This window comes from Pseudopodoces humilis, chromosome 12, assembly GCF_049639895.1.
Source record: "Pseudopodoces humilis isolate 2021_Gansu_Grassland_sample_001 chromosome 12, ASM4963989v1, whole genome shotgun sequence".
NCBI classification, from domain to species: Eukaryota; Metazoa; Chordata; class Aves; order Passeriformes; family Paridae; genus Pseudopodoces; species Pseudopodoces humilis.
In genome coordinates this window covers 18,156,039-18,174,632 of record NC_142211.1, presented here as the reverse complement: position 1 = coordinate 18,174,632, position 18,594 = coordinate 18,156,039, and the positions used below count along the sequence as shown (strand labels likewise).

Sequence of the window (18,594 nt, the reverse complement as noted above, 5' to 3'; positions counted from 1 at the left end):
TTTTTGCCTGCTGCCATATCTTATGACTTGCTGTAAACTGAATCAGCAGAAGTTCAGAAAATGAAGCTCATGTTGTCAAATGCATGGTGCTTTCCAAAAGTAAAACAAAAGTCTAAGTTTCCAATGAGAATTCAATATCTTCATGTATGAAAATGTTATCCAGAATTACATCATGATAAAAGTTATTTTTAAGGCAGTAACTGACATTGAATCTATGTATTGGTATATTTGAGTGTCCAGAAATTAATGCTTGAGTGGCTCAATCTTTTCTCAGATGCATCTGTAATCTGTCATTCCTCACATATAGTAACTGCTTATATGTATATGAGATGGAGAAATGTGCAAAAGGCCAACCAGAGACCCACACTGAGGATTTATTAGTACTAGAGAAATCTGCATATATAAGTTAGGAACCACTGAAATTACAGCCCATATTGTTAGAAAGGAACATCTATGATTTGTATTGTCTAATTTCACCAGATATTATCAACACTTGGTAATGCAGTCAATCATAGCATTCAGAATCAAATAGCCATGACAGATTTTGTTGTTTGTGATCTTTATATATGGATTTCTTTATTCACAGTCTTCTTCCTCCCTCTTACTCAGGCTTGTTTAAGCAAGACTTCCTTGTCATGTTTGATAGCTTTCTAGAAAAAATTAAGCAATGAAACACTGCAGTTTACTTCTCACAGATGCTGCCTTCTTATCTAGACAGTGAATTTTTAACAGATTAAATAAAAGATCATTCTTGATCTTATTTTGCTCCTAATTTGCTTTCCTCAAGATATTGCAAGATAACGGTCAAATTTCCATAACTTTTGAGGACTAGTATCTGTAAATTACCCATATGCTAGGGAAAATAAATGGTTTCCTGAATAGCCTTGCATGTGGAAGCCAAATTTTTACTTAGAAACTTATGTTTTGCATATCAATGCTTTCTTTTTCCAGCTTCTGTTCTGTCAGATGCAGTTCATTGATACCTGTGTTCATTCTTGTTTCAGTTAGCAGTTGCAGCAACAGCAATATTTTAGGCTGTGCATTATTATAAAATGCAAAATTGGAGCATGTTTCTCAGAGTGATCAGGTTTTGTGTTCTTAATGGATTATTTTTTTACTTCTCTGTGATGTTCCCATTTCATTAGACTCGTTCAGTTAACACCTTTGAGCAAGCTCCATTTATTTCCTGCTCTAGTAATAATCTTACCTTTATTGATTTTTCAACTAAAAAGGCTGAAGTCCTTTTCTTTCTCATTTGACCATTCCCCTCTGAAAGGGTGAAAGCAGATGCCCTGCCTGTTAAAAAAAATCCTCTACTTGCTCTGTGGTGGGTTGGCATTTAGGAAAAAAAAATCAAAACCACCGACAGATATGATGGCTCTGAGAGAGGCTGTTGGGAGTTTCTTCTGTGCTTGAGATCTGGCCAATAGCTGGCCAGTTCTGAGAATTGACAGTCTTTTTCACCACTGAAAGGTGAGATTACCTTTGTGAATACCACCTTTTAAACCTAAGCCCGGGAGCTTCTGGCTGTCTTTGGTTCCGGCCTGGAAAGGTAACAGAACTCCGGCTGGCACCCTGCTCCCCCTGCGGCCTGTACAGCCTGGGGGGAGGGAGCTGAGCTGGACTGCAGCAGCTCCCGGGTAGGGGATGGAGACTGAGGGGGTTTCCCCAGCTCCAGGAGGGGCCGGGCTCTGCTGTGGCCCCCGGCTCTGGGCTGGGGCGGGCTATGGCTGCCAACATCTCACCTCACAGCCCGCACAGACGGCTCCAGGCTGAAAACCGTCCACTGTTTTTCCAGCACTGCCAAGCTAAAATCCAACACCATGAATACCTGCTGCGGGTTGAGCCAGATTTTAACCCTTTCACTACCCAGATGAGACCTGCAAATTTAATCCCTTTCCAGAGAGGAAAGTGAGAGTGAACAACATGTAAAGAGACAACATGAACCATCAAAGTCAGTAAAAGGAGGAGTCGAGCCTCAGATGGAAAGAGAATGAGGAGATGCTCTAATAAACTGAAATATTCTTTTGGTATGGCCATGGAGATGGACAATAATGTTCTGAAAAACTCCTTTAATTCATGAAAAGAGTATTGGGGGGAATGAACTATTCAAAGTGTAAATCTAAGCAAAGGTATCCATTGATGAAGCTAAGCAGATGGTGGAGTAATTATGATCCTATGAGATGCTGGAACAGAGAGAGAGAAGTGAGAGCTGATGAAGACCCTTTGCCCCAGGGAGAGAAGAAGAAAACCTCTGCTCCCAGAGATGATTATGGAGACAGATAGAGAAAACATTTGCCTTTGAATAACTCCTCCTTAAAATAATACTCCATGAGTTCGTGGCCCATGAACACACTTCTGAGTGGTGTTGTTGAGGGTTAGCTGTCCCTTTTTTGTTTTGTTTTGTGTTCTGGCCGGCCGTGGAATTTTTACCCATTATGTGCTGGGACAACCTAACTACCGGTACTTAGGGGTGCTCGACAACAGACAAAGAGTGGCCGGGCCCGGGGGGGGGGGAAGGGGGCAGAAAAGGAAGGTGGGGACAGTTTTTAGCTGGCTTTCTTCGGCTTCAGGGAAGGACATTTCGTTTTGCTGGGTCGCGGTGCTGCTGCGGTGGGGAGAAGGGAATTTTCGCCATCACCCAGACAGAGCTGCTGCTTCTTCTCCTTCTTCCCTCTTTATTGGTGGCCTCGCACCCCCTGTCCTGCCAGGACGTGTGGCAGTGCCAGCCACCGCCGCGGAGCTGCTGATCCACCTCATCCACCGGCCCAGGATCTCAGCTCATCCCTGCTGTTTCCAGCCAACTGTTCCTCGGAGCCCTGCAGGAGCACCGGGACTGCCTGCCCGAGGGGTTTGTGAAAACAAAACCTCTCCTCCATCCCATCTCAGCCGAGAAGGCTGTCCCGGGGTCCCTGTTTCTGTTTTCTTGTTAATGCTGTAGTTATTGTTGTTTGTTTGCCTGGTTATACTAGTAAAGAACTGTTATTCCTATCCCCAGATCTCTGCCTGAAAGCCCCCTTGATTTCAAAATTATAATAATTCGGAGGGAGGGGCGTCTACATTCTTTCATCCCAAGGGAAGCTCCTGCTCTCCCTAGCAGACACCTGTCTTCTAGAACCAAGACAGGTGTGAAAATGGGAGGAAGGCATGATGGCAGAGTTTTTTTCTGGGCGGCTGCCAAACATGGACATGAAAAGCCATGAGAAAACTCTTTTCTTGTGAAGAACTCTCCATGGAATGACAAGAGAGAACTCCTTTCTCTACAAAGACTGATGAAAAGACTATTGTATAGTTGGTACTGCTTTAACATCTCAAATTGTGTCTCTGCGTTGTCAGTTGAGGAAGAAAAGTTTGGTAGGGGGGAGAAAAGGTTTCTGGAGGTTTTATTCTGGTTTCTTATTCTTGTAGTTCTATTAATAAACTTTCTTTATTCCTTTTAAGTTTTGAGCCCCTTTTTCCCCTTCTAATCCATATTTCACAGCAAGAGATGAGTAAATTTTCTGGTGATTTTCAGCTAGTGCTAAAAACACAGCATGCTCTCAGCTCAGTTGTTTCTAGATTGCTTGTACATTGGGAGATCTACTACCACAGACTTTTGTTGGTGCTTTTCTGACCAGTGTCACCATTACAGATTGCAGGTATTGCCAAGATCACACTTTCTCATGTTCCCATTCCCAGCCATCAGACTTGTAAATAGTATTGGGGAGGGAAGGTGTTGGCTGATGCATCAGGTCAGAGATTCAATCACTTCTTAACAGTTCTTCCTTCCCCCCTTGATAATATGAATCTCAAACCACTTCTCCTCCTCTTGTCTCACTCGCTTCCAAGTTCCCCTAAGATGGGCATTTATAGCAGAAACTGGAAGAAGGCACACTGTTCCTTATTAATTCATGAGGTGTTTTTTGATGAGACAACACATTTGAATTGATATACAAACAATATCTTCTGTATTTATTTGTGAAAACTGTGAAATGGTATGTCCTTGAGATATCAGGTGGAGGGCGAGTGAGAGAAAGTATAATATATATAGGAAGTGTAGTGTTAAGCTATAGGAATCCATCAAAATACAAGTAAGGCTAGAGAGGCTTGTTTAGAAATATTTGAGTAGCAGTATCAGTACATTAACACCAGTATGGCATAATGGAAAATCTAATTGCTCTAAAAAGAGTTGCCATGTTAACAGGTAGATTTACTATGTGTTGTTGGGATACTTTTGATTCTCTTTCAAAAATCAAATGTAAACATAACTAATGACATCTCTGCCACACATTTAAGTATTAATTTTTGGGTTTAGCAGCATTTGGGATTCAAGGTCACTAGGGTCTACAAAGAACTGATAAGGCGGGAAGTGTTTATAGAAGTGAATAGAAGTAGAGAAGTTAGTTTTTTAGGCATGCTGAGTGGTATAAGAATTTCATAGACCAGGTCTCAACTGTTTTTTCCAAATCTCAGCAATTCATAGCTGATCCTTTATGAATGTTTTAGGTTAGACACAGTTACTCATGATTTATTGGTGATTCAGTTTTCACTGGTTTAACAGCAATAAGAACAGTTGTATGAACTAGGTGAAACAACTTGCTTGCAACAAAAATTGGAATCATTACCTGGTGCACAACAAGCCAATAATTACATTGATTATTTATTTCAGAGTTGCATAAACCTGGGTGCTCAGTGGTATTCCACGAATCATAACCCAAACTATCAAGACTTTTTTCTATTTATACATTTTAGCAGATCTTAAAAACGAGATTCACTTAATAAATTATAAAAAGAATTTAATATAAATAAAAGACAATTAGGAGACATAAGAAATAAAGCAAAGGGTTAAAACGGCCGGGTGCCTTGGCACGCTGCCAAGAGCACACCTGGTATCCCAGGGATCTCCTTTTTATCCCCTCCTTGCTGTGAGGGGTTAATGCATATTCAAGCATGTCCCCTCCCTGGTTCTGCCTTCTTGGATCATGCTTTTCACAGTTTTATTTTCTGCTGGTCAGCATATATTTTTTGCTGGTCATCATTATTCTTGCTGGTCAGCATTTTTCTGGAGTTTGGTTTCCTTTCTTTTTGCAAATGGTCAGGGCAGATAACAGTCCGGGGCCAGTCATCCTTCCCCTGAGGACAGATGGGTTTCATATCTTCCGCTGATAACAGTTTGGCCTCTATTGTTCTCTTGATAAGAGTTTGGGCCCCACTGTCCTTGCCCTCTGGGGTTTCCTTGCCTTGTACCTAGGAAATTCTTTTAAGCTTAAGACTTGTTAGCAAGAAAAAAAGTACATACATAGCTAAAAAGTATTTAACATATAATATTCATCTGCGAAAGCCAATATCACAATACAAATTTATAACAAGGATATGTTTTAATGGTGAACATGGTGGTGATGCTAGGTTGATGATTGGAATTGATCATTGTAAAGGTCTTTTACAAACTTAACAATTCTGTAATTCTACAAATTTAGTAGTTATGTCTGCAGCCAATCAGCAGGACCAAAATCTTACTTTAAACAGGCTAGAGATAACAAAAATGAAACATCAGTAAAAACCACTTTTGTGTAATATACATATAAAATATATTTATGATTGAAATAACTATAAAATGTTTACATGCATAACTGATTGTGACATTCTCAGAAAAGTAAAAGCAAGAACTAGTCTTCTGATTTTACTTTACAGCTTCAAAACCCTAAAAATAATTCAGTAGGTTACTATGATTTTGCATTGGGTTTGTGTGGCAAGGTTTTGGTAGCAGGGAGGCTACACGGCTGGCTTCTTTGAGAAGCTGCTGGAAGCTTCCCCTATGTCTGATACAGCCAATGACACCTGGCTCCAGGACAGAACTGCCACTGCCCAAGGCTGGGCCAATCAATGATGATGGTAACATCTCTGTGATAACATATTTAAAAAGGGGAAAAGTTACTGCACAGAAGCAACTGCAGCCAGAGAATAGACAAGTGAGAATATATGTGAGAGAAGCAGTTCTGCAGACACCAAGGTCAGTGGAGAAGGAGGAGGAGGAGATGCTCCAGGTGCCAGAGCTGAGATTCCCCTACAGCCTGTGGTGAGGACCATGGTGAGGCAGTTGTTCCCCTTCAGCCCATGAAGGACTCCACACTGGAGCAGGTGGATGTCTGAAGGAGGCTGTGACCCTGTGGGAAGCCCATGCTGGAGCAGGCTCCTGGCAGGACCTGCAGATCCATGGAGAGAGGAGCCCACGCTGGAGCAGATTTGCTGGCAGGACTTGTGACTCTTTGGAAGAGGCCCATGCTGGAGCTGTATGTGAAGAACTGTAACCCATGGGAAAGACTCACATTTGAGAAGTTTGTGGTGAACTGTCTCACATGGGAAGGGACCTCATACTGGAGCAGGGGAAGCATGTGAGGAGTATTCCTCCTGAGGAGGGAGTGGCAGAGACAAGGTGTGATGAGCTGACTACAACCCCCATTCCCTGTCCCCTTGTGCCACTGAGGCCAGGGGAGGTAGAGAATTCAGGAATAAAATTAAGCCCAGGAAGAAGGGAGGGATGGGGGGAGGAAGGCATTTAAAGATTTAGTTTTATTTCTCATTATCATACTCTGATTTGATCAGTGATAAATTAATTTCCCCAAGTCAAGTGTGTTTTGATGATTGTGATAATCGGTGAGTCATCTCTCTCTGTCCTTATCTCAACTCAGGAGCCTTTTTTTATATTTTCTCTCCCCTGTCCAGTTGAGGAGGGGAGTGATACAGCAGCTTTGGTGGCTGCCTGGCATCCAGCCAGGGTCAACCCACCACAGATTTTCACAAATAAGAGACAGTAAAATGAAAAATTGCATTATCTAAGGACACATAAGTTGAACATTTTTAAAAGATGAACTTTGGATGTGTCATCTTTTGAGTTGACAATTTTAAGGACTGATTTTCAACATCAAAAGCAGCCATTGATCTGTGTTGGAAAAAGGAGGGCTCATTTACATCAGGTCAGGCACTTCATTTGTGTAATCAAATTTTAGTCCTTTTTTTGAGTATTTGAACCCAAGCATTGTTTACTTCAGAAGTTTGCAAGTGGAGGCACTTGATAATTTATATGCTTTCTTCATCCTGAAACTGTGCTAATATAGAGATGCCTACTGATTATATAATGAGTAAAATATAAGGGTTTCTTTTCTTTCTCTTGATGGCTCTACTATTTTCTTCTATTTTCTTGTGAGGAAAACAACCCTCAATGGCTTGTCCTTATGTACTGTTCTACTGCTATCTTCCAAACCCATCTGTGCCCAAGTTTTCCCCTTGTATGGCTAGTGATCAGCTATGTTTTATTGCAAATCAATACCATTAAGAATAATGGAATAATGATAGATGCTGCACCACATGATTATATGTTCTCTGGGAATCTCTGTGTAGGAAAGAGTTATGGTTTGAAGGAGAGGCTGTTTTTCTTTAAATAATGATCACTTTCCAAACTGACTATTCTTGTTCCAATATAAGACTCATTTTGGTAGACTGGCTCATTAAATCAAGTAAAATACAAGCAGGACAGTTCAACAGATAATCACAATTTTTTTAAATTATTACTTTTGCTAGACTTTAAGTACATCAAATGCATAGTGTTTTACTAAATAGAGCAGTTTCATTAAAATTTAATTAAACCATTATTTCATTACTGATTTAATGATATGCTTTAATGTTATTGTGGTACTTAAATTACTTCAGATCCCTTAAATGTGAGAACTTCAGTCCTAGTTCCAGATATGCTTTTGCTTCCATCTTTTTGTACTGTGAGACTCTAAATAAGGCAGAATGTCATATAAAAGTGCAATTTATTGACAACTCTGTTTTTTCCACTTTAAAACTATTGGTGCCACCACATCTTTAGATATAGAGATATTAAAATCTTAGAAAATTAATATTAAAATAAAATTAATGAACTATAGTAGGCTTACCATAATGAAACTGGAGTGTAAAATATACCTCCCAGTTCCCTCAGGGAGAAGCTATAAAGTGTCTGATGAGTAAACATGAAAAATGGGTGGATGGGTGAAAATTTAAAGGCGTTTTTATGCTTTATAAAGCCATTGCCCTAAATGAAGCTTAGTAATTACTTTACTTCTCTTGTGATTGATCTCTAGGCAGCAGTTGTGGTGGTATTCAACTTTGCTATGGTTTTGCTGATTTTTCCTGCTATCCTGAGCATGGACCTTTATCGTCGGGAAGACAGGAGACTAGATATATTCTGCTGTTTTACAAGGTGAGTATGTGTGATAGGATTACAGTATATGAGGTGCATCCTTTTTGTGTTTACCACAGCACTACTGTCCCTTGTCAGGAGTGGGAGTTCTTCATTGCAGCAGGACAACAGCAGAGTCAGTATGTTATTGCCATGGTTTTTATTGCTGAATTACATTGCTACACACACACACACTTTTTCCTTTATTCATCCCTACATCCATTTTAGCCATTGGAGGACAACTTTCTGGAACCATGTAAAAGAGCCATGCTTTAGTAATAGCTGTATTTTTTGAATTTTACGGGGTATTGCTGGTATTGGTAAACCTTGGAAGACTTAATTCCAGTCTCTTATGGAAGACTGTAAATAACTTGGGCTACTCAGAAGCCTTACTTAATCACTCTGTGCTAATTCTTTTGCTTTTTGTGCCTTGAAAATTAAACACATAAAAATAATGTAAAAACTATAAAATTACTTCTGTTTAGCTTACTTCATAGGACTATGAAGAATTCAGAATGGTCAGTACTATAGCAAGATAATGATTGATAATCTTTCTGTTATGGCTCCAATAGTAATTTAGAATGGTAGTATGCACGCTGTTACTGAATGTACATCCAGTTCTGAGGTTGTGGGTAGGCTAGGAGGAAGCTACTGCCATCAGTGGAACCACCACATAGAGATAAAGCATATTTTCTACATTAGTTTTTACTTTTGCCTGCAATGAAGAGGATAACCTGCATTTCTATACATGTACTTTCACATGCATGTCATAATCAGTATGTAGAGAAACGCCTTTGTGTCCTCTTAGCCTTTCACACCCACGTGGGAGTAGACAGTCTGACCTTTTAAACTTTGATGTCAGAGAGAGAAAGTGCTTTCCTAAATTTGCTTTTGAGGTAGTTATTAGAACAGGGAGTTGATCAGAAGCCAGGACTCCCTCTTTCTGTTTCTGCTTCAGCCATAGTTTCACTGGATTATCTAATGTGCTTGAATTTGGGGTTCCCGATTCTCAGAAGCACAGGGCTGTCAGGCCTTCCATTTATTCCTACATGTAAAGTTGTACCAAATGAGAATGAAATTTTGATCCCATGTACATATGAAGAAATTCAGTTAATAAGAGCTTGTTTGTTTAGGTAGGCAATATTTTCTTCCTTTTTGTAGGATTTTTCCACTTGGTGAAAAATCTCTGATACTGTTTTATATTAGAAATTTGATTTTATTTACAGAAGGAAGCTTGCTTATGACTTTTTTCTTATAAACTAGGTATCGACTATAATAAATGCTTCCAAAAATGCTTCTGTAATTTTGTGTCTTCATGTTGCCTGTCCTTTCTGGCAATTAATCCTCATATATGTTTACATCAGTTTTAAAATACACAGTGTATGGCAGGTGATTTCAACCTGTCTCACAAAAGTCTGAGCTCTTATTCAGAAGGTCCAAATAGTATTTTAGAGTTACTTTAATAGTTCTCAACAGAAGAACTCAGCATGTCACACATTTATATTTTCATCTTCTAAATAGTTTAATTTTCCACATGGTCATGTAGATGTAATTCACACACATATATCATGCTTTCAGACTGTGTGCAACTATGTGATTATTGACCTGATTAGTATGTGTAATTAATAGAGTGATGTAAGTAGATTCCAGTGTCTTCAGACATGCTGGCTCCTTCTTTCTTGGGCTCAAGAAACATGCAGAAACAGGCTCAGAGGCCCACACCTTAAACCATGTCTAGGAAATACTTTCTAAAAGTGCAGAAGGAAATCCTCATCAAAACATTATGCTTAATTAACATAAACAATTTAACTGTAGTGGAAGCAGTCTTTGATGGAAGCAGATTATCCTATCTAGCCTGATTAAAATGAATGCCTATCAAAATGTGAACAATGTTTTTCTCTTCTCTTGCAGTCCGTGTGCCACTAGAGTGATTCAGATTGAGCCTCAAGCATATGTGGAAAATAGTGATAATACTTACTACAGTACATCCCCATACAGCCATCACAATTTTGTACATGAAACTCAGATTACCATGCAGTCTACAGTGCAGTTACACACAGAATATGATCCTCATGCACAGGTGTACTACACCACAGCAGACCCTTGCTCAGAAATATCTGTGCAGCCAGTGACAGTGATGCAAGATAATATCAGCTGGCAGAGCCCAGAAAGCACAAACTCAACAAGAGATTTGCATTCCCAGTTCTCAGACTCCAGTATGAATTGCCTTGAGCCACCCTGTATGAAATGGACACTCTCATCTTTTTCAGAAAAGCATTATGCTCCATTCCTGCTAAACCCAAAAGCTAAGGTAATCAGAAAACCATTTGCCTGTTTTTAAAAATAGACTTCTGCCTTGCCCAGTAGGAAAATTATCTTGACAATAGTATTAAATATCAGCAATTAATGGAACTAATTTGAAATTACAATTCTTAATATTTTTACACTTAATTTCACACTTTAAAAGTTTTATCTTGGTAGTGCTATAATGACATACTCTTCAAATGTAAGTTGTTAATAAGGGTTTTGGTGACTTTTGGTAACCTAAGCTCATGAACAGTGAAACCCAATCTACTTTTTAACTTCATCACCATATAAATTTCCTGTTCACTAAAACACAAATTAGTTTGGCCTTGTAGTGTATGTATGTGTGCATAAATATATAAAAGCTTAAAAATATAGTAATGGGCATTAATTTTGAACCTGTTTCTGTGTGCTATTATGAGTTATTAATTTATTTAGGAACATAAAACCAAAGACATTTCCATTTTCTGTTGCAGATTGTGGTTATTTTTCTTTTTCTGGGTTTACTTGGGCTCAGCCTATATGGAACTACCCAAGCTAGAGATGGACTGAATCTCACAGACATTGTACCACGAGAAACCCAGGAATATGACTTTATTACAGCACAGTTCAAGTATTTCTCATTTTACAACATTTATATAGTGACACAGAAAGCAGACTATCCTAGTCCCTATGTCCAACACTTACTTTATGAACTTCACAAAAGTTTCAGTAATGTGACATACATTTTGTTGGAAGAGGATAAGCAGCTTCCCAAAATGTGGTTGCACTACTTTCGAGACTGGCTGCAAGGTAAGAGAGAGAATTGCATGAACTTTTTAATTCTACAGTAGCAAGCAATTACTCACTGTAGTAATGACCTTCTCTTCCAATACAGTCACATGCTTTAAAGTATGCTGAGGTTCTGATCTGAACTCAGAAGTTGATTCACTGTTTCTCCAACACTTAAATTCTTTGTGGCTAAGGTTACTCCCCAATAAAGCAGTTTTGGAGCTTTAAAAGATTATATCCATGAGAGGTCATCTCACATCATTAATTTCTAAATGGCTAATGAGGAGTTCTGCTTTATAATTAATGGCTAAATATGGGCCAGTTTCTAAGGAAGATAAATGTTTGCTGAGTGTTTTGAGAACAGTAAATGAAAAGTCCTGGTTTAGCAATGTATTTTGGCACAGGCTTAACTTTCAGCACGAGTGATCCTGTTAGCTTCAGCTGGGACTGCTGGCATAAAGAAAGTTCAGTGGGGTTTAGGCCTTTGATTGGATTGGGAGATTACTAAACATTCTAGACTTCCAATCAAGTATCCTCACTTTTTCTATGGTGCTACTTTTTCTGTGCTGAACTGTAACTGAGATGGGAGTGTAACAGGTAGTATGATGATAATTGTATTAAAGTGGGCTTATAAAGGCATGATATTATAAGTATTTGTGTTGAGGCAAATAATTTGCTTGTATTTAAAATATATAGTAATGTTACATCTCAGAAAATGTAACAATACTTTTTTGTGAGCAAACACATCCTGAATGGAAACACTTCTGTCCTCCCTCTGTGTTGGAAGAATCCTAAAGAAGCTTTTGCAAACAGAAAAATAAAGTGTACTGACCTACTGAGACTGTAAATTTGGAACTTTACTGTTTACAGATGGCCAATGCAGCTACGATTCTTAGAAAACATGCACATAACTGCTAGTATTTGGAGTGCCTTTAGCTTATTGCACCTCTTTTTTCAGAGGTTCACTTGTATTTTGCTTCCTAGTATCAAATCATATTAACATTTTCTATTATCTGAAAATGCAACAGAAGATAGCTAACATTAGTAATTAGTTTTAACTGGAAATGTTAACATTATTTTTGTAAGTGACTGAATGTAAATATGGTAGCTTAACTTCCCTGATGGCTCCTAATTAGTCTTGTTTTTGCAAAGGGCAGCCTTGCCCACTGTTCACAAGTTAGGAATTCCTTCCTCACCCCCATTCCATCATCAAACATATTTTTTGAGTATTTTATATTTGTCCATATAACATTTAATCAATTGCCTTAGCTTGTATAATTTCTTTGCAGAAAGGGGTCCACAAGTTACTTTTATCTTTCTGCCCAGACACATTTCATTAATTGCATCTATCTTTAAAACAGACTGAAAGCCTTTTAAAATCATTTGTATGAACAATTTATAATAAAATATTGTTGCTCTGGTATTAATTTCAAAGTATTATATGGAATTTTTATTAATGAAATTTTGAAATCCTTCAGGAAGTAATCATAACTGATAGTGGTTTCTTGGTATTCTTTCTGCAAACTTTCAATTTCATCAGTGTACAAGGCCAGTAATAAAATGATGCAAAGTGTAGTGGTTAAGCCAGATGAGAAATAAAGATATAAAAAGAGAGCTGGATTTGAGTGATGATCAAACTTGTAAGAACTGTAGCATACACTGGAGGGGAAAAAAAGAAGTGTAATAGCTAAGTTTCCACACACTGTAGTAATGTAAAATTTAACTTGCAACCACAAATTGGTAATGCTGCATGCAAATGCATATATTTGGTACTGTGTCTGCTTAGCTCTGTGTCAGGAGTTTGATATTAGTCTGAAAGTTCTGCCTCCATATATTGTCTAGCATAGGAACTTGTCTGTTCCTCTTAAACTGTCCTTTGAAGGTCTCTCCTTTTTTCCTACATTCTTCTACAGCCTCATCTTAACTCCCAGTGATCTTTTACATGATTATGATGATAACACAAATGCTCTCATATAACCACTTTCTAAGAAGCTGATATGGAGTTAGAGATTTATTCAGCAAGGATTGATTTGTATTTATGCACTGTACAGAATTCCAGAATGACTGAGATTGGAAATGACCTCTGGAAGTCATCTGGTCCAACCACTGTACTCAACTTCAAACCAGTTTCCCAGGACTATGTTCAAATGGTTTTTGAATATCTCCAGGGAGGGAGACTCCACAACCTCCCTGGGCAAACTGTTCCAGTGATAAGTCACTCTCACATTGAAAAAGGGTTTTCTTATGTTCAGATGGCACTCCTGTATTTCAGTTTTTGCCCATTGCCTCTGGTCCTGTCCCTGGACACCACTGAAAAGACCCTGACTGTGTTTTTTTAATTCCCACTTGAGGTATTTATATGCATTGATGAGAGTCCCTCCTGAGCCTTCTCCAGGATAAACAGTCCAATCTTTCTCAGGCTTTTCTCATATGTAAGGTGCTCCAGTCCCTTAAACACCTTTGTGGTCCTGTGCTGGATTCTTTCCAAGTAGCTCCATGTCTTTCTTGTACTGGGGGGCCCAGAACTGTACAAGGCATTCCAGGTGTGGCCTCACCAGGGCTGAGTTGAGGGGAAAGATCACCTCCCTCAACCTGCTGGCAATACTTTGTCTAATACAGCCCAGAATATCATTAGCCATCTTTGTTGCAAGGGCACACTGCTGGCTCATGTTCAACTTTGTGTCTGCCAGGATCTCCAGGGCCTTTCCAGCAGGTTGATCCACAGTATGTACTGGTGCATGGGGTTGCTCCTTTCCAGGGGCAGGACTTTGTACTTCGCCTTGTTGAATTGCATGATGTTCCTGTCAGCCCATTTCTTCAGCCTGTCCAGGTCCCTCTGGATGGCAGCACAACCCTCTGGTGTGTCAGTCAGTCCTCCCAGTTCTGTGTAATCTGCAGAGTTGCTGAAGGTACACTCTGCCTCATCTTCCAGATCATTAATGAAAATGTTGAACAGGACTGGACTCAATAATTACTCTGGGGGTACACTGCTAGTTACTGGCCTCCAACTAGACCTCATGCCACTGATCACTACCATCTGGGCCCAGCCATTTGGCCAGTTTCCAATCCACTTTACTGTCTACTCATCCAGCCCATACTTCATCAGCTCCTCTGATGATCTTACGGGACAGTGTCAAAAGCCTTTCTCAAGTCAAGGTAGACAATATCTTCCCTTGTCTACTAAGCTGGCAATTTCATTGTAGAAGGTTATCATGTTGATCAAGCATGACTTCCCTTTGGTCATGCTGAGTGCTCCCAATTACCTTCTTGTCCTTCACATGCCAAGGGTTTTGGTTTTTCCTTGGATTCTTTTAGCTCACTTCAATTTCTCATATTCTTTTATCCTTTGTTCCTGCCACTGGCAAGCAGATTTTAAGCATAATGCAAGTGCATGAGAAATTACATTTTCTCCATTTTTATCTGTCAGTGATTCCAGCTGTTCATTTATTTTCTCTTGATTTTTTTCCCACTCAAACCAGTTATCTACCAGCCAAGGGTTATGATCACTGTGCCACCATGAGCAATCTGTTAAATCTGTGGTCTGTTTTTCCAGATCGTTTGTCATGACCCCCCTGCTCGCTGCACCAATTTCTCACAAATGAGAGGGGAGAGCTTAGACAGGTCCCTGCCTTTGCCCAGGTTTCTGTCAATAGACAATAGCTTTATTGAGGTGGCCAGCACCCCAAAACCCACTCTCGCTTGCAAGTTCTTAATAATGATTGATCAGGCCTATTACAACATGAATTATTTATTGAATAGATACAAGGAAAAGACAGACATGAGACTTTAACAGGCTTACTTACTACACAGGATAAACAAAAAGACACTACTACTAGGTTCACAAGACAGTGCATGATAATAAAGGTACTTATGTTACAGCTAGCAAAGAAATAGTATGGATTAGGAGCCAATGTCACTTACCAACGAATGATAGTGGTGTGCAGAGAATCTCCTAATTCTTCTCAATCCTAGGGAAATATCTTGATACCAACATCTCAGCATCAAGGAGAACTCTCCACACACAGAGTGCATAAGAGATTTCTGATTTTATGAAAATCATAGTGGTCTTTTATAGTTTGTAAAAGTGCTTGTGTCTGTCAGTCAGAATTTTTGCTTATCCTTTCCCATGCATTCAAGACAGGATGTTTATTGCTGGCTAAGGGTGTTTTCAGCCAAGATAATTCATCACAAAACAAACCATTCTGCTGACTTAGCCATGAAGGAAGTAGATAAGTCTCAGGGGTGAAACGTCCTGTCACAGGGACTTTGAAGTCCTTTCAAGGATGTCAGAATATCTACTGTTAAATCATCCTCTTTCTGGGCTGGTGCTGAAGGGCTGCATATAGCAAGTTTAGCAGTCCTATTTCATCCTTTTGTTGTCAACTTGTTAGCTTTACAAGTGGGTATGATTTTGTAGGATGACCTGGGAAGCAGTTTTACAAGTGAGGAGGAAAGAATTTATAAATGGGAATGAATACTGGGGCCCTAAGGTGGTATCAGTAAGGTTGTGTTTTCTCTTCCACTCATCTCCTTACAGCTGTGGCTAGCCTATCTTATCTGTAATTGTGATGTTCATTACAGCTACTCAGTGCAGCTGTGAGGTGGATTGATGATTTCCACCACCACCCCATCCATCCCCAGCCCTTTCCTTTCCTTCTTTGAGCATGAAGTTTGTGATCTGTTCTCACAGAACTTCCTTGTACTGGGCTGTGGCTTTTTGTTCTAAATCTGATCCAAACTAGTGCTGTGAGATATTCCCTCCCCTTTGAAAACTGGCAAAGAGAAAAATAACAGTTGAGAGTGAATAGCTGTTGGCTGTGATCTTTACATGTGCCAGTAGCAGATCCTATGATTTGTATTTGGTACACAATTTGAACAGATGGAACAAATTGAGCACTCACATTGATATGCGAAAAGACTCCACAACACGTGTAAGTTGGAGAGTAGGTATATATTTCAGCTGGCAGACATATGCGGAATTGTTTCCAAAGGCATACCGAGAGTAAGGATCACCTCTCTTTTAGTCTTTACAGTCTAGGATTACACAATACGCCTAATACCTATTCATTCCCTAGCCCCGCCTGGCCTCGCTTCATATGGTAATTAGCTTCAGGCTTGTCTGCACTTGTATCTCCTCAATGCGGGGGTCGTTGGTGGTACTTGATGAAGGTTTTCAAACTCTTCCTTGCATCTGAACTTTTCACCTTTGTCTCTGGAGCATGTGCCTTAGTCCCTTGATCACATTCCAGACGGCAAGATTAGTCCTTGCTGGGTCAGGGGTCTGGAGAATGTCTCTTATTGCAAGTCGCCTTGGAAAAGCCTTGTTCCCCCATCCTGCTTTCGAGCCCTGGCTCCTGTCTTATCTCAGTACAGCCTTGCTCTACTCCTGTCTTTGTGCACACAGTAAATTTTCAGCATTCCTTAATGTCTTGTCAGCTAACTTTTAACCAGGCTTTCTTTTAACTCTTAAACCCCCTTGTTTCAACACTGTACTCAAGAAGCAGCTGAGTGTCTGTTTGAAGCTGAAAGTTTGAGTGTGGTGGCCTTTTTTCCCTTGTAGTAGAATTTCTGATTGTATCGTAGAAATTATTGTCTCTGCCCTGCATAGCCTCAGACAGTTAATCAGTGCGGTGTTTCCCCTTCTGTGGTTTAATGTGCTTTTGGTGAGACAGGAGGGAGTATGGAGAGTGTATTTCTCTTCTGCGTAATGGACTAAATCTCTGCCTGGTTTTAACTCCATGGTAACCAGTGAGGTTAAATCAGGGCTGAACTCAGCCCCTTCTGTTTTGGTACCATCTATGTCAGGGTGACATTTCAGCTTTGTTTTCAAGAGGGTGTAAATGAAAGAGTAATTATCATGGTTTAACCCCAGCTGGAAAATAAGCACTACACATCCAAATAAGCACCCCACACCCATTCATTCCCCCCACCCCTACCACCCCTGGTGGGATGGAAGAGAGAATCAGATGAGTAAAAGTGAGAAAACTCTTGGGTTGAGATTGACAGTTTAATAATTGAGTTTTGATCAGTCCATGGCAGATGGTTGGGCTGTGTTTCCACCCCTGAAACAGTTGATTTCAGGTATACTAGACACTCCTCCAAGTGAAAGCAAACTGTGGCCTGCACTCTGCTGCCAGAGGGATTGAGAAAAATGCATCAGCAATATAAATTGTGGCACCATTTGGCTGCCTTTGACTCCAGTTCATACTGAAGTTCCAACATGTCCTGTACAGCAGCACTCAGGTGGCATGACTTCATTCAGGCCATGATAGTCTCCTGTCAGCCTCTATTCTCTGTTAGACTTTGTCACTGGCCATGTGGGGTTGTTAAAGGGTGAACAGGTCCTGCTGATCCCTCCTTGGCTCTCTAGTCAACAAATTAGTTCATGGATGAGAATCAGGGGGTCTCGGTTGGTGTGGTATTGCCACTGCTGTGGTAGCAATTGGCACCTGTTGTTCTTCAACCCTCAGCATCCCCACAAATAGAAGGGTCCTCCAAGAGACAAGGCAAGGTAGACAACTGTTTAATTTCCTCCATCTCCAGGACAGCTGTACCAAAAGCCCACTGGTACCCTTTGGGGTCCTTGAAATCCCCTCTCCTGAGGTAGTCTATGCCAAGGATGCACAGAGCCTCTGACCACACAATGGGGTGCTTTTGCCACTCATTCCCAGTCAGGCTAATCCAGCCTAATACAGGCTAATACAGTCAGCTGTTTGGATCCCCCTGTCACTCCAGAAGTACAAATGGATTCTGTCCCTACATAACTTGATATCATTCAGGAACACTGTGCACCAGTGTCTACTAGAGACTTGTACTCCTGTGGGTCTGACATGCCAGGCCATTGAATTCACACCACACAGTAAACCCAGTTGTCCCTCTCATCCATCTTGCTGGAGGTAGGGCCCCTCTAGTCCTGGTCATAGGATTCTCCATTTACTTCTTGTAGAAATAGATTAGAATTCCTTTCCATAGGATCAGGAGTAAGATCAGTCCTTCCACTCTGTCTGGGGAACTGCCCAATGGAGACTTGAGCAGCAACTTTCCTGGAAGAACCCCCATTTGGGATTGTTTATCTTTGCAATTCACATACCTGTGCCTCTAGGGTTGAGGTAGATTTTCCATTCTACTTCCTCATGTCCCCTCCATGGCCCTGCAGGTAAAACCACAAGGTACCCCAAGGTGTGTACACAGTATATTCTCCGTCTTATGCAAAAGTACACTTAACTGATGTGAGTCCATACAGGTGGGGAGTAGAACATATTCTCTTTGAATTTCTGTAACTCCTGAGACAGTTTTTTCATATCCTAGACAAGAGAGGA

General features: G+C 40.2%; 1 protein-coding gene across 1 annotated transcript in view; it reads left to right on the top strand.

Moving 5' to 3' along the window:
- LOC148183461 (protein patched homolog 1-like) overlaps positions 1-18,594 on the top strand; it is a 62,946-nt gene that overhangs the window by 33,069 nt on the left and 11,283 nt on the right. Inside the window, exons 2-4 of the mRNA XM_088061489.1 lie at positions 8,103-8,221; positions 10,112-10,511; positions 10,981-11,296. Of these exons, the coding sequence (XP_087917615.1) occupies positions 8,103-8,221; positions 10,112-10,511; positions 10,981-11,296 (835 nt within the window). The remainder of the gene's footprint in view (positions 1-8,102; positions 8,222-10,111; positions 10,512-10,980; positions 11,297-18,594) is intronic.